A 15,268-nucleotide genomic window follows, 5' to 3' on the forward strand; every position below is an offset into this window, starting at 1 on the left:
TGCAGTTGAAACTGCTGTTTAGACCTGGCAAAATAAACCTTTTGCCAAGCATAAACCTTCCTTTTTAGTACATATAAGTCTTTTCTAAACTAATCCCTGGACAGCCCCAAGGGCAGGGTCAATGTGGATTCTCACAACACTCCCTAACCAGGATTTAAGGTACTGTGTTCAGCGGGCCTGACTGGGCCCTTGTATCCGGCCCGTACTCCATTGAGGTCAGCTTGAGCCTGTAACTTTGTCCTGTCCGGAGTTACCAGATATCCGCCATTATTGCTTTCTGCTTTTGGTGCTATTTTATCTAAAAACGTAATAACTCTGGTTTTACTGATTGGATTTTTTTCATTTTGTAGTGTTTTATTTATTAAAAATTACTCTATTTTTCAAAAATTGTTGTGGGCTCCTTTTGAAGTGTGATTTTACTGTTTAAAGTGTTTCACAAATACTTCACACAGTGCCTCTGAGTTAAGCTTGATTGCTCTGTGCCAAGCTACCAAGGGGGTGAGCGCAGGTTCATTTTGGGTTTGCTTGTGCCTAACCCTATCAAGGATAGTGGTTACTGCTTGACCCGGGCTCACTCCCCAGTCTTCCAACAACCCAATTTCTTAAAATGTCTGGCTGACCTAGAGAATGTCCCAACATCTCTACGCCTTGATGAGACCCTATAGCTAGCAGAAGAGGTCAAACGTCATTGACATATTACCAACTAATACATTTAAAAGAAAAGACATTACTGTGTAGCAGGCAGGGGCACACAATGCTTAGGACTTACAAATAAACTAGGTTGTTTGCTGTTGAAACACAATCCATATTTCTCTTTTCTTTATGTTGTATATTATTGTCAGATGGTCTATGTTCACATATGACAAATTGCACTTTAATTGTCGGATGTTGTTTTCATAAATTATGATGATCTTTTCCTATAAGAGAGCGGTGGTTGTTTTACTTTATTGTGTCCCTGCATTAACTGACAACAGTAATTACTGCTGATGAACTATAATAAGATAATGACTGATACCCATGAGGACCGTTGTTTCTTTGAAATGGTTACATACCCTGATTCCCATGGGTTTACGGGTTTGTCTTGTAAACAGGATATGCATCCCTTTCCAGACACACAAAATTATGCCGGAGGCCCTGTCATAGGCTTTTATTTATTTGGCATAAGCCATGCTTCAGAGCATCAGGGTTGCTGTACAACATAGTTAAAATAGTTTGGCAAAGCTAACAGGTGCCAAAGGTAAGAACTTTTGGCTTTGCCAATGCTTGATTTAGGAAGCAACAAGGATTACGGTTTAAACCAGTACCTTTTAAAACATAACCTAAGCAACCATGAAACTGACACTACAACTCCCAGACTGCATTAATATTTTAAAATGAACAGCAATGACCGGAAAATGGTGTTCTGTACCTGATGACATAGAATCACCTGGTAACCTCACAAATATGCATGCCTATACATATGCCAAAAGAAGCATCTGCATTCCCCAGGCCGATATGGAAAAGATTTTGAGTGATGTGTAGCATTTTTAAAGCTGATCCTTGTTCACTGGTGCAATTAGCCTAAAAAATGTTGTACATTCACTGTAAAGTTGCTGGATTTCATTGTACTCTGCTACTCTCCTTCTGTGTAGCTACTGTGTCACATTTCTAAACCACATGTGTATATCTCTCAACTGTGACATATTAGTAAACGAGCGCGCTCATTGGCCCATTCCCTCTCCTTCACAGTCTCCATATAGGGAGGCCTAGAAATCAACACTTGAGAACTATTACTTTCGATGCTACTTCTAAACCTAACTCAAAAAACAGGACTAAGCAAAAAATGAATGTCAGTCAATAAAATAAGATTATACAAAAATGCTGCGAAAAACACAAATTTGTGCCACAAAATGTCCATTTTGGTGTAGCTACATTTTTTAATGCTAGCTGCAATGGTCCTGAGGTGGGGGCGTGTGAACGCCCCTACTAAGGTTGCCACTTATCTCCATGTCATCATAATTCTGCATTCCCATACCTGGCCTTTCAATTGACAATATAATATATTCCGGGAGTTTGCCTTCATCGGTCTGAAGGGATTGACATACTGTTTGACAGATAGATGTTTAACAGAAAACCCAAGCATTGGAAATAGGATGTCCTAACTACATAGAGCTATGCTGCAATGCTAATCCCCAAGTTCCACACACAAAGTGTGCCCATAAGGGTCCTGGGAGGGGTAAGTTCCTTTCTGCTCCTCCTTATTAGTAGCATATTCTAATCTCAGGCTTCTTCTATCCTTTACAGGCTGGAGCCATTTACCATGTATAACTGTTGTTATTTTATAATATAAGAGAAGTCCACCCTATGAAAAGTACTATTTATAAGATATGCCTAGCATTCCTCAATGTATGCTCCTCCTTTTTCATGGACATGGGAAGAATGAATATTCAGGCTGCATACAATAAATTCAGTCAGTCTTTATTCGGCTATAAAGCAGCCATAAAAGAACATAGAAACATTAAAAGCACATTCCAATAAAATATACATTAAAAATGTAGACCATATACAAGGCAAAATGTAGGTAATACAATGAATTTTAAATTGTCAATCTAAAACCTTATAAAATACACAGTCCATATTCATATCTTTTCCCAATCATAATGGATCTATCTAAAAAATGTTAAAAAGCAAAACAGGTGTCAAGCGTGTCTAGTTTCTGGAGACTTATGAGAGCTAGCTTATGTGATCTTATGTTAGTCGGACGAATAATGGGGACCAGAAATGAGTGTCGAGAGTTGTTCTACAAAAGGTCCCCTGAAAAGAAAGTGCAGTAATAAAGTGAGTGCACTGTGCTTGACCTAAAGCAATTAAAGAGGAAACGCTGACCAGGGTTCATTATAAGTGATAAACAGGGTTCTAGTTCTGTGGTTGTGCAAATCGTGGAATCTTCAAGAATGCTTGACAGAGATGACACTTGTTTCCTCCAGCGATCTAAAAAGCACTGTTTGATTTTGTATTTACAGCTCATAACAATCGACCCGGGGTTATTATACTTTTTTAGGAGTCCTAATTGATAGAACATTCTCTTAACACAGACAAGCCACAAAATATATTTCACATTATCTAACAATAAACAGTCTGCTAGAAAAGCTCTGACCAAGCCCGCTTCCAGCGTGGTCCAACAGTTTTTCCAAAGAATCAGCGGGATTATGCTGAGCATATCCTTCATATAAATTAGGCCTCACACATGCCCAATAATAGAAGCAATGCTTCTTGCTGCGTACAATAATCTATAGATGAAGCTATTTTATGTGAGCTAGAGGATGTCTGAATTTGATTAGGTCCCGATATCAGCCTCGTATGACCCCACAGATAGGAACTTGCTCTAGTGATCAGTTCTTTAACAGATTTTGATGCAGTTTCTGTGCAAATCTAAACAATGCATCATTAGTTTTATGAAAATGTTGATTTCTTAGAATTATCATGGGTTTAGTAAGTCAGGGAGGAATTTATTAAATAAGATCCCTAGGTAGTTAAAAGTATTACTTTTGCCCAACCTCATCCCATCCAGCCAGTGGTTCTTAGTTTTTAGGTCGAGCCTAGTGCAGCGGGCATGCGCTACACTAGGAAAACTACTTCTTGGAATCACTCTGGGCTTTCCACATGCTTGTGCGTGTTTTTTTTCCATTGGTCTTTGCCTCTGTCTTTCTAAAAAAAGACCTCACGCAATTGGTCAAAGGTGTCTGCATGCATCCGCCCACAGTCTATTCTTGTGGTTACGAACAGGGGTGCTCTGTGTGCCATCAGTTCGGTATTGTATTTCAAAGCCTTCGCGACGCGTTCACTTTGAGCCCGCGGCGAGCACTGTTTTCTGTAAACAGCGCTTGTTATCCATCTCTGTGCACTGTCTCTGCTCCCAGTTAGTGGTCTCGGTCACCTGACTCCCAGTCAGCCCGCGCTCCCGTGTTGCAGTAGGCATACCTGGAACGACGAGCATTATACAGGGAGTTGCACAATGTGCTGAGACAGCGACAAACCTCTGTAGTCTCTGTCTCAGTCTCCAGTGACTGCACACAGATGTGTGGTCATTGCCCCACCACAAAAGAGGAACTCCCAAGTGACCCTTTCCCCAGTGCCCCACCCTAAGCTTTTTGCAACAACCACACAACTGACACCCAACTCAGTATACAGCTGAGCTGGCAAGGGAACCCGCTTAAAGAAAGTCCTAGCTTTGTAGTAAAATGTGTTGTGCATACTGGGACCATTGAAGTCACTGATACGACAAACTGCGATTCCCAAAAACAAGATAGATGCTGCCTAAAACGGAGCAACTGCCTTGCAATGTCATAGGCTCCAGAACACTTGCTTTTCCTAAGTACATGCGTGAGTAGCTGCCTTTTTTGTGCAGTTTTATATAGCGCAAACTTGAGCCGCTTTAGATGAGCACCAGATAGAGTACATGTGGACACATTCAATTAAAAAAAAAATTAGACACAGAGAGATCAAGTGATTTGCACAGAATCACAGGATGCTCGAGCCTCCCGCCATACTCGAACCTAATTCTCCAGCTTCAAGTTCGGCCACTCGAGTAGTTAAGCATATTGTCTCCCTCCAACCTCGCAGTGTTCTATGTTTTCAGGTACCTGTAGTTCTGCATGCTTAAAGCGTTGACCAGAATTATGTGTCCCAGAAGACAAAGCAAATAAATGAACTTGTGAGGTATTCTAGGAAACTTGGCTGCCCTTTGTGGCATGGGGCCACTTGACATCCATGTAGACTCAACTATGAATCAAGGCATACTTCTCAGCAAGACAGAGTGGTCAGCTATACCCGAACAGACCGGGGTAAACCGAGAAGGAAACATACATTTAATAATAGAAAAGTGAATCCAATTACTAAACGAGACTGATGCCGTTTCGGACACATGTGTTTATAAATCCATGAGTAAAAAGTTTCAGAATTTCAAGAATAAACAAGCATTGGCATAGCCTTTAGGTCTAGCTTTTGGGACCTTATAAGTATTTAGTTATGCAGCACAATATTCTTGGTGAAACAACATCAACTGTTGCATGGATAAACACTTATAAGGTCCCAAAGGCGAGACCTATTGGGTATGCTAATGCTTGTTCTTTACGTTGAGACACAGTTCATTACAAAAGTTGTGATATAGTTTACTTTTAGGTCCAGACTCTTCATAAAAGACAGAAAGAGATTTAATAAAAATTGAATAAACTAAGTTGCATGCGATGTTTGTCTTATGACACTACAGCTCAAATGCAGACAAAACTAATAACATAGACATATCCTATAGGTCTGGCCCAAGCAGGCCGGTGCCATTTTCAAATTATTTTTTAATGTAAGCCTATGAAAGAAAACACCTACACACGGAGACCATACTCTTGCAGTAAAAAAAATATTCTTTAAGTATTTTAAAAAATTAATACATTTTCAATTCAAATAATAACGGTATTAGTATGTCCTAGCAGACAGTTTAACCTAGAATAGGTATATACACCCTTTTAGCTTTTAATGCAAATTGTATGAAAATGTGGTGCAAAGAAAACACACTTTGTTATTAGGATTACTATAACTCGAGAACACACAAAGATGGCTAAAAATAAAAAAGGATAGAGAATTGAAAGAAAAAATTTACTTGATTAATAAAGTATTTGCCCAACAGCCATGGCACTGAAGTGCATTTTTTTTAGGTGGATGAGCACGTGATGAGAAGAAATTAGGTCCCTCACAAAGCAAGCAAGCAGTCTCAAGCAGGCTAACCCATTGCCTTTTGCTGTATGTCGTGCAGGGCTTAATTGGAGCCGGTGGTTTCTGGTGCTCAGCACCGGCACTTAATCATCAACAACAGTGCTTTTCATGAGCACCAGATAAGGACACAATCTTTTATGGTAGGCACGGAGAGAGTGATTTTCACAAAATCACAGGATGTTGAGCCGACTCAAAGACTCAAATCTGGTTCCCCAGCACTGAATCGCCAACTCTGGCCATTACACCCCATCCTCTCCCCATTTTCATTGTTAGTAGTTGGTTCTGTTTTAGACTGCACTAACAGGAGATGCTGTGGTGGACAAAAGTAAAATGTGAACAGGGGTGGCTCCTCCTCTAAGGCGAAGGAGCGTCGCCCCACTGCCTTCAGCACTGCAAAAAAAAAATGTTTTTAAATGATAACGTGTTATTATCATTGTATTATTCCATGCTGCGGCAGCTTCGTGGGTGGGGTAGGGCTGCTCTGCTCACAGAGCAGGGCAGGGGAGCAGTGGTATGGCCCACTCCAAGTGAGCATGAATGTTTGGCCTCATTGGTCGGCCAAACACCTATGTGCACTTTGCATGTTCTCCATCCAGGCTGCATTACAGCCTGGGTGGAGAAAATGCCCCAGGCTTCCATTCCCTGGCTGAGCACCGAACGAACCACGGTGCTCAGACCAATCACAACGCTGGAGGGGGCCTGGGCGGATGCTTCCTGTTACTGCTTCCTGTTACGCAGAACGAAGGAAGAGGGCACAGAGGACCAATCAATCAATCAAAGACATTTATAGAGCGCACTACCTACCCGTAGGGTCTCGAGGCGCTTGGGGGGGGGGGGGGTGCCGCTACTGCTCGAACAGCCAGGTCTTGAGCTTCTTCCTGAAGGAGAGGTGGTCTTGGGTCAGGCGCAGGTCGGCCGGGAGGGAGTTCCAGGTCTTGGCGGCGAGGTAGGAGAAGGACCTTCCTCCTGCAGAGGCTCTGCGGATGCGTGGGACGGCGGCGAGGGCGTGGCTGGCAGAACGGAGGTGGCGTTTGGGAGCGTAGAAGTTGATGCGGTTGTTGAGGAAGCTCGGGCCTTGATCGTGGAGAGCTTTGTGTGCGTGGGTAAGGAGGCGGAAGGTGATTCTCTTGTTGACAGGGAGCCAGTGCAGGTCTCTAAGGTGTCCGGAGATGTGGCAGTGTCGCGGGATGTCGAGGATGAGTCTGGCTGAGGCGTTCTGGATGCGCTGGAGTCTCTTCTGGATCTTGGCGGTGGTTCCGGCGTAGAGTGCCGAGGAGAGGTGGTGGCCAGCCAGTCAGGCGCCTGGCAGGTGTTTTACTTTTTTTTTTAACCCACCTCCTCGCCCCTTAATGCTATTTGGGAGCAACCGCCACTGAATGTGAATGACAGCTGAAGAGATAAAGGTATGAAGAGGACTAACCTAAAACCCCTCTATGGATATATTAGTGCATACATGCATATTTTTATTTATGAATGTTTTAATTACATGAGACTTGCACCAGGGCACGCCAAAAAGGGGCAAGCAGCTGGCTCACATAGACAACAATCAGCATTCCCTTTTCCTTTTAACACCCTGAACATATGGCCTGTTTTCGAATATGATAAATAACACCTATGAGGAGTTAATGGGCAATAACATGCAGATGTTGGTGCTTAATGCACCAAATTCTGCATAATACGGTAAATACCCTATGTTTTCCCCTGTTGGCTCAGAACTGATGACATTTAAAGAAGGTTGAGTTACTTGATGCATCTGATGATTATCGGATACATTAAATATCTTCAAACCCGTAATTTAGACCTGTGCATAAAACTGAGTTTTCCCATGGGTCGGAATATTACGAGGAGCCGGGCCCTTGGTGTATTGTGGCTCTATTAAAATTGGGCTGAAGTGGATAAGTACAAAATCGTTGCACTGTAAAGTTGCAACACAGTATCTGTCCTTGCTGCCATGGCTGAAATACCAGCAACAACGTATCCATCACTCCTTCCAGGGTGGATGTGGCTGGCTACAGTGGCCCAGCGTTATGTAGTTAAGAGTTTTATTAACGTGTATCTCACCAGCTGCTTTAGAACATTAACACGTTATATATGCAACAAAAACATAAATGAATGAATCACTGTCGTATGAAGGGAGGATGGGTTGTAGATTCCCTGGCGTTAAGAAACAGAACAGCTAAAGACCTGACAACCCCTAGGAACATACGAAGTGCAAGCCTGGAAGAATTAAGCTTTCTCAGACTTTAAAGAGCTGAATGAAATTTACGTTTATTTATCGATGACGCAGATTACATCAGGGGATCTTACCTAGTGAGAAGAGGAGCATTCCCATTGGCAGGTGTAAGGCGTTAAATTGAAGCCTGAGTGGAAACTCTCTAAAACTTCCGGCTACAACGCTCAGAGGTGCAGCAACAGCCACAATTACTTCCGGGCTGCCCCTCTCAGAGGTGCCGAAACGCCTACCACCCAGCGCGTTAGGAACAGCGCCCACAGGCAGAACTGAACTCTTGTTCGTGCGTAAACATTTTAAATGCTAATACGTGAGCTCAGCCCTAGCCAGGTGTGGGCTCTTCCTTCAAGGGACAGACAGCTGCTTCTCCTCGGCAATAAAAAGATCAGGCCTCTGAGAGGAGCCTAAAGGGGACGCGGTGTGCTCTGGCACTTTGAATAGCAGCACCAGCTTTCGTTTTCTAAGCGCGACAAGCACCGTGAAAAAAAGCGCACTGCGCGCAAATCACTCGTGTCAGCCAAACAATGTTAAACTCGCACCACAGAATGGGACTCGTGTTCACGAAGAGTCCCTGGGGCCCGCGAACGGTGCAGTCACCGGGTGACCCCGGGAAGGACGCAGAGCGCCGGCCAATGTCACCTCCGTGGAGTGTCACCGGATAGCAGCGCCAGGCCGCTCTGCCAATTCAAGGGCACGTGTACACCACTCGCAGACCAGCAACCTACCCGTAAGAAGATGTCTTTTAATTCACTGGGGTCGGCCCTCTTTGTGGACATCACCTGGGAAAAGAAAAGAAACGAAACACGTCACTTATGTCAACACATGAGACAATAGCAGCAGTTTATCATCAGTTTTGCGTGACACCCTTTCCAATCTGTATCTTTTTGAGACACAGCGTGTACCCTCTGTCCTTTAGTGCCATGCCATCTTACACACCGGTATCTATACAGAACAATGAGGCTAACCACGGGCCATATATAGTATAGCATTGAATCGGTCATCGCTTCTGGAACAGCACGTCTTCATGGGGGCACTGACCTGTCGCTGTGTGCATACAAGGCCCATCTATTGCAATCTTTGCACCGTCGTCTCTCACGCAGCACTATCTTCATGAACCAGCATCGGATACCTGGCTGCCTTTTCTCAACAATGTTCATACCATTGATACCTTCAGGCTACATGCTTCATATGACATATGGCAGCCTGGTATGACGCATTTGAACTATCCCTTTACCTGGAATATAATGTATTGCCGTCCTTATTTGACACGTTTTAATGATCACTCTACTACACTGAATCTGGCAATACCTTTATACATTGCAGTATATACTGTTGTGTGGTATTTCTAAGGCAAAGCCTACATTATCAGTAACAGCCTAATGTAGTGCTATATTTAGAATGCAGAGGGCCTACATATCACTGTCATTGTGGTACGCGCCTTGAAACGCCACTCTTTGTAAAATAATGTGTTCTCCCCCTCACTTTCTTTGTAGTCAAACAGGTGAGGCCTGCTATTTCAACGTTCAAGTGACAGTCTATCTAAGCCTTCCCTGCCTTCATAGAACAACACGGATAGTTCATTTTAGTTTTTTTTTTTTTGGACAACATCTTTACTTTGCCACACTGCTCAGACAATTCTCGTACTCTACACGATTTGTGTAAAACAAATGACTGATCCATCAACAGCTTTATAACTGCACTTTCTAATCCATCACTATCTTTACATGGCCATTAAAAAACCTATCTAGAAGCGTGTCAAGTAAACTGCCACATTTAAAGGCCTTGACAATAAAGATATGGAAATCATTTTATGGCAGTATCTAATCCGTATCTTGACAGCAGCCAGCTTCTTATCTATAGTTATCTTTCTAGGACATTGTACCCTACCTCTCACAAGAATATCTTTCTAGCACTTGTGGTAGCACTTATGGTCTATTCTAGCCAGATCTTAATTCCGCAGAGGCTCAAATATAATTTTATTTTTATGCACACCATATTTAAACTAACAGTTGCCTTCTGGATGGAGGTCATTACAGAACGCTGGTTCATCTATCAGTATCTTTATGGGAGACAATTTCCAATCTATTACTATATTTGTAGGACAATATAGAACCTGCACTTACCTTTGCAAGACACAGTGGCACATATATCAGTTTCTTTAAAAGATAAAGTATTTCATATACATGACACTGTGTCTAAACTATCACCAACTGTTTAGGACGATCGATGTTTACGTTTGCGGGATACAGGGTTTTAGCTCTACTTTATTTTTCGAACACCACTCTTTCAATATTGGCCAGTAAGTCTACTTTCGATTCCATTACGTCACAATATCTCATCAATCTCTGTCATTATAGGACACTGAAGCCTGTTCATCACCAGTTTAAGCAAGTAAAAGTCCCATGGGCCACGAGATTCACAATGGAGAGAGTTCCACAACCCAAAAGTGGATTCTTTTTAACCGATTAGTGTGATTTTTAAAGCAGCCAAAGTTTCCGAGCACCCCTCACTTACGTCACCAAAGTGATGGGTGCCCGCTGGGGAGAAAGTGAGAAGACGCAACAGCACTTTTGGCACTGACAGGAGTGCCACTAAGCAGCAGACTCACTGTTGCACGCACAAGGACCTTTCAGAGCCCTGTTGCACAGAGCAGCCAGGGCGACGGTCCAAAAACGATCACCCCAAATTGCAATCGCTCTGCACCGCACGCCCGGTGCCTGCTGAGATTGAGCTGTCAGCAGCAAACCGGCCCCGAGAGGCGGTGGGCGCCTGACGCTCGGACCCTGATCTCTGTGTGTTCCTAGAACAGTCCATACAATGTTCACTGCATGCCAATACATGGCTGAGGCGCAGAGACAGCAGCGCCGACCATGCCTCCCGCTGCCACGGTGGAGGCTGAAGAGTCTTGGGCATGAGAGCAGGGGCACAGAATTCCCACACACTGTGCCCAGGCCAGTGATAGAGCCAGGCCCTTTGCAGCATGGGGCAGCGCCGCCCGTGCCCTGATGCGCCGCCCCAGGCCCCACTCCCTCGGGTTAAACAATAACTATGTATCGAGCGGTTACAAGCACACGCCAGGGTTTCCCATGCAATAGCAAGCAGCGGCGGCGGCGGGTTCAGAGTCACCTTGAGCGCCATGCTGAGGGCTGATGTCAGAGCTGCTGCTGCTGCTAAAGGGTGCGCGCGCCCGGCCTGCCTCGCGCGCGCGATGCTAATCAGTGAGCGTCCGCGGGCTCTCGATTGGCTGCTGCAGCCGCCGGGCCCCGCCCAGACCGGGAAGTATCACCTCCAGAGGAAGCCACCAACGCCCCGCCTCAAACTTGCTCTCAGGATTGGGTCAAGGCAGGCAAGCGGCCTATAAATACACACGGTTCACTGGTGCAGGACCCTGTCTTGACAAGCTCCAGCGGGAAGGCGTCGAAGGTGTTCTTTGCCACTGCCTTCCTTGCCAGGAAACGAGTCAGCACGCCGTGGAGTGAGGGTTTTAATGTAACCCAGACTGATGCTCCAGGTTTACCAGCTGTCACTGTGATTGTTTCATATATGACAATGCACACGATTCAAGCGGGAGACTGCCAACTCTTTTTAAACTATTAATGGGTGCATTTTAGCTTTCTGGTGATTCATCTTGCCCCCACTCCACAGCAAATGAATGGGGAATTGAGAAAATCCCCAATTTAATTTTCAAAACTTTCCTATTTTCTGCTCCTAATTGTTGACATACTTTTTTAGTCTTTTCTTACTTTAAGTAATCTGTATGCAATGATGTTCCCCTGGGCCTGCAGATGACAGATTATAAAAATGCCACTGACGCACTAGTACCCAGCTCATCAAATTATTGTTGTAGTCCTGCCCCCGGCTCAGGCTATAATAGAAGCACAATTGAAGCCATGTGGCCAGCGGGATGTTGATCGAATTGAACTGCATAACTTCGAATGAACCACTGATTGTTTCATTTTTGCAAAGTTCTTGCCAACCAATCATGGACCCTTAAGCTTTCCTTTCTCAAAGCCAGAACGCGGAATAAGTGCAAAAAAAGTGTCACTCCATTATAGCAAGGGCTAACACACAGACTATGGAAGAAAAATAACTCTCTACTATACTCTGCAATTAATTAAGCAGAGTAAGTAGTATGTATTTATTAATGATTACTAAAATGAAAAAACAATCGGCTATAGGTTCCTCTAGCGACGCAAAAAGCAGTGTTCTGAGCTTAGAATTCTCACACCATTGTAGACCGAACTGTGGACGTAACCTAAGAAAAGAAGAATTTCTATTAATACCCCACAGGGTTAGTTTTGCATGAGACTGAAGCTACAGCTCCAACAATCTAGTGTGGCCTTTAAAGTGTTTTTTCTTCGCATAGTTTCATTTTAGCTCGAACTCAGTACTTCTTTTTTCTCCCTCTCTGAGTACCAGAACTTCTCCGTGCCCAGGGAGAGTACGGGTACTCACTGCAGTATGTTGGGATTTCCCAAAGTACAAATAAATGGTCATCATGAAGGCATGCACAGCATTTCTACTCTGCAGTGTATACTCATATGATTAGCACTTCACACTTGCAGTGACCATCATCTTGTCGTCAGCAAAACGTGTGAAGTCGCCACCCCGTAGTGTGGCAGGAAGGAATAGAAACCCTTTAAATATGCAGTTAGCAATGGCTTTCCCTTCCTTCTTTGCCATTCAGCAGCGATGATTATTGACAAGGAGCCAGCCAGGTGCTGCGCCTGAGTATCAGATTTCCCTCCAGTGCCAGGCAGTGGGTCCAGGATTGGATTCTTGCATCCAGTGCTCCCGGGACCCAGGAAGCAACAATCAGATTCCTGCAGTTAGGCCTCCTACCCATACAGTACCACTGAAACCCTAGAACATGAGATGGGCCATTTTCATATCTTAGCCTGCCTACCACAGTGTCTTTCACCTGATTCATTTGCCTCCTGCCGAGCTGGGACATGGAGCTCATAATGGGTGTAGAGGGGGGCCATGGCCTGACCTCCCTGGAGCCCAGGTGAGATTGAAACAAGCCTCTACCCTAGTGGAGACTCTGCCTATGCTCACGATCCCAGCAGCGCTCACTCTCTTTGCTACTGAGAGTTCTCCAGCCTTGGGGCCTTTTGACCCCAATCCAACTCTGCCTGCTGCAAAGGGGGATAGAAAAAGGTAAGGTACTCATGCCACTTTCAGCGATGCCAGTGCTGATGCTGAGTGAGCACAATATGTTACTGTCAAGCAGATTGTTTTTACATTTGTTTCTAGCTGTTCAAATATCCACAGTGACCCATTTCCTTACTTGCATTCAGGCCCATGTTACACTGGATATGTCACTGGTTGGTACCCAATTTCACACATTATTCTTGGTGCGTTGCATAGTGTTTGTTAGTAAAACTAAGTCTGTGCACATTTAGGGGTAATGACAATGGAAACTATGTTGTCTCTGAATGGCAATGCACTACCACACTATGCACCAGCAGTTACATACCACACCGATTCCCATAAATGTTCGCCAGTTGCCCAAGGCCCCACTCCTTAACCCAACTTTTCACCCGCCTCTTCGGTCTTAGCTCAATTTGGTGAGTACCTGCACCTTTTTTCTTTTATTTAAAGCACTGTGCAGACATGATGATCGCTAACACATTTCCTTCACAAGAGACACGTTAAAAGAATATTTTAATTTCCCTTTACTATTGTAAACAACAACATTTCTTTCAAAGTGCACTTATAGTAATTCAATGTCAATAATAGTGTTAAGGTCACAGGTATTCTCTTAGTCCACTTTTAATCCGTAAACACAGGGTCAGGCTATGCGAAATCCAGTTAGTTCACAACCAATGTTTAATCCAAGTTCTTAATGCAGCCAATGTTCCATATCATACAATCCACATGATCAGTGTAGGTTCCTTCAACAATGCAGCTTGATACACAGCCAACACGTGTTTTGTCGTATGGTAATTCGTACCGCAACCTCTTCAAGGCTGTAATTTAGAATACACAATGTCATAAAACTTGTTTAAAGCCGACCGAGACAGAACCGTCACCAATCAAAGGAGTGGTTTACGTAATATGATATAAGACAGAGAGCCGTTAAAACCGAAAATAACTGTCAAAAATTAGACAATTATTAGGTAGTAGTGAATTTGTTAGAAAAAGTGCAACCAAAAAGATAGGGAAAGTGAACAGATCCCGAGGCGGACATAGCAGTTGCAATTGGTGAGGAATTTTTCAGAAAATCCAAACCACAAGGCTACAGGCGACCCTTGATTGTGCATGGCAGAGTCGAAAAGAAAGTGGAATCAAATGAGTACTGGAGGTAAGTCATAGCCTGTGGTGAGATTGGTAACCGTATCCGTGTATATTGTCCTTCAAAAGTGTCCTATATGGTCCATTGTGAGACATAATAATGATCTACGGTTTAAAGTAAGTAAGGATTAGAAAACCTAAAGAGGGAATCACACTCAACAAAAATCCGAAAAGCAAAGTAAGTATATAAGAGAGGCAATAACCTTTAATTAAATGCAATGGACCCACGGAGTAAATCCACCCGTATCAATGGGTCAAGTTAGTAGTTGCGGCAACAATGTATAGTCTGTAGTAAGAGATAAACAAAAAATATATGAAGTGAGAGGGAGGGGTCATGTCTGAACAGTAAAGGGAAAGATTGACTATCCAAATCATAAATTCATTTCACAAGCGAAGGGGGGAGCGGGGAGGAAAAAAGTGGCAACATGTGCAACATCATCTCCATTTCAATACCACATGGTCAAAACCACAACAACAATACGAGTCGGAGCAGTCAAATATAAGGTACTGATCTGTTGACGTCCTATGGTAATAATGCCAAAGGTCAAGTCAACAGTAATCTTGAATAGTAATAGCCTACTTTACGGTATTAATCTTTGAGTTAGTGAAATATCCCCACAGCACTATAGGTAATGTTAGTTACATTAAATTAAATAGGAGACTCTGTAGACCTTCGTTCCTAAAACAAACAAAATCTAGACACCACCGTTATATTTCAGTATGTCATGCTGTTCATCACTGACCATCTGTAATATTCTGGATAATGTTACAAGAAAAAACTAAACGACAATCTCAGAGTTAATAAAAACTCAAGCACCACAATCATATTATGATATGCACGTGTTGATCTCCACCAACCAACTGTAACATGCGGATCTATCAAAAGCAAGAAAGTTGAAAGACATAACCAGTGAGCGCTGCAGCAACGTGTACTCACAGAAAAAGTAGCACACAAACTCGACCACCACCGTCATATTGTGCGTGTTAATTTCCACC

The 15,268-nt window shown here is 43.6% G+C and overlaps 1 protein-coding gene across 1 annotated transcript in view; it reads right to left on the minus strand.

Annotated features, from left to right (window-relative positions):
• SLC25A12 (solute carrier family 25 member 12) overlaps positions 1-11,177 on the minus strand; it is a 486,415-nt gene extending 475,238 nt beyond the window's left edge. The window contains exons 1-2 of the mRNA XM_086956111.1: positions 11,102-11,177; positions 8,701-8,754 (exon numbers count right to left, since the gene is read on the minus strand). Coding sequence (XP_086812237.1) covers positions 8,701-8,754; positions 11,102-11,113 — 66 coding nt within the window. The 5' untranslated portion in view covers positions 11,114-11,177. The remainder of the gene's footprint in view (positions 1-8,700; positions 8,755-11,101) is intronic.
• Positions 11,178-15,268: the final 4,091 nt, after the last annotated feature.

The sequence above is a fragment of the Lissotriton vulgaris genome, chromosome 2_1 (assembly GCF_964263255.1).
Source record: "Lissotriton vulgaris chromosome 2_1, aLisVul1.2, whole genome shotgun sequence".
NCBI lineage: Eukaryota > Metazoa > Chordata > Amphibia > Caudata > Salamandridae > Lissotriton > Lissotriton vulgaris.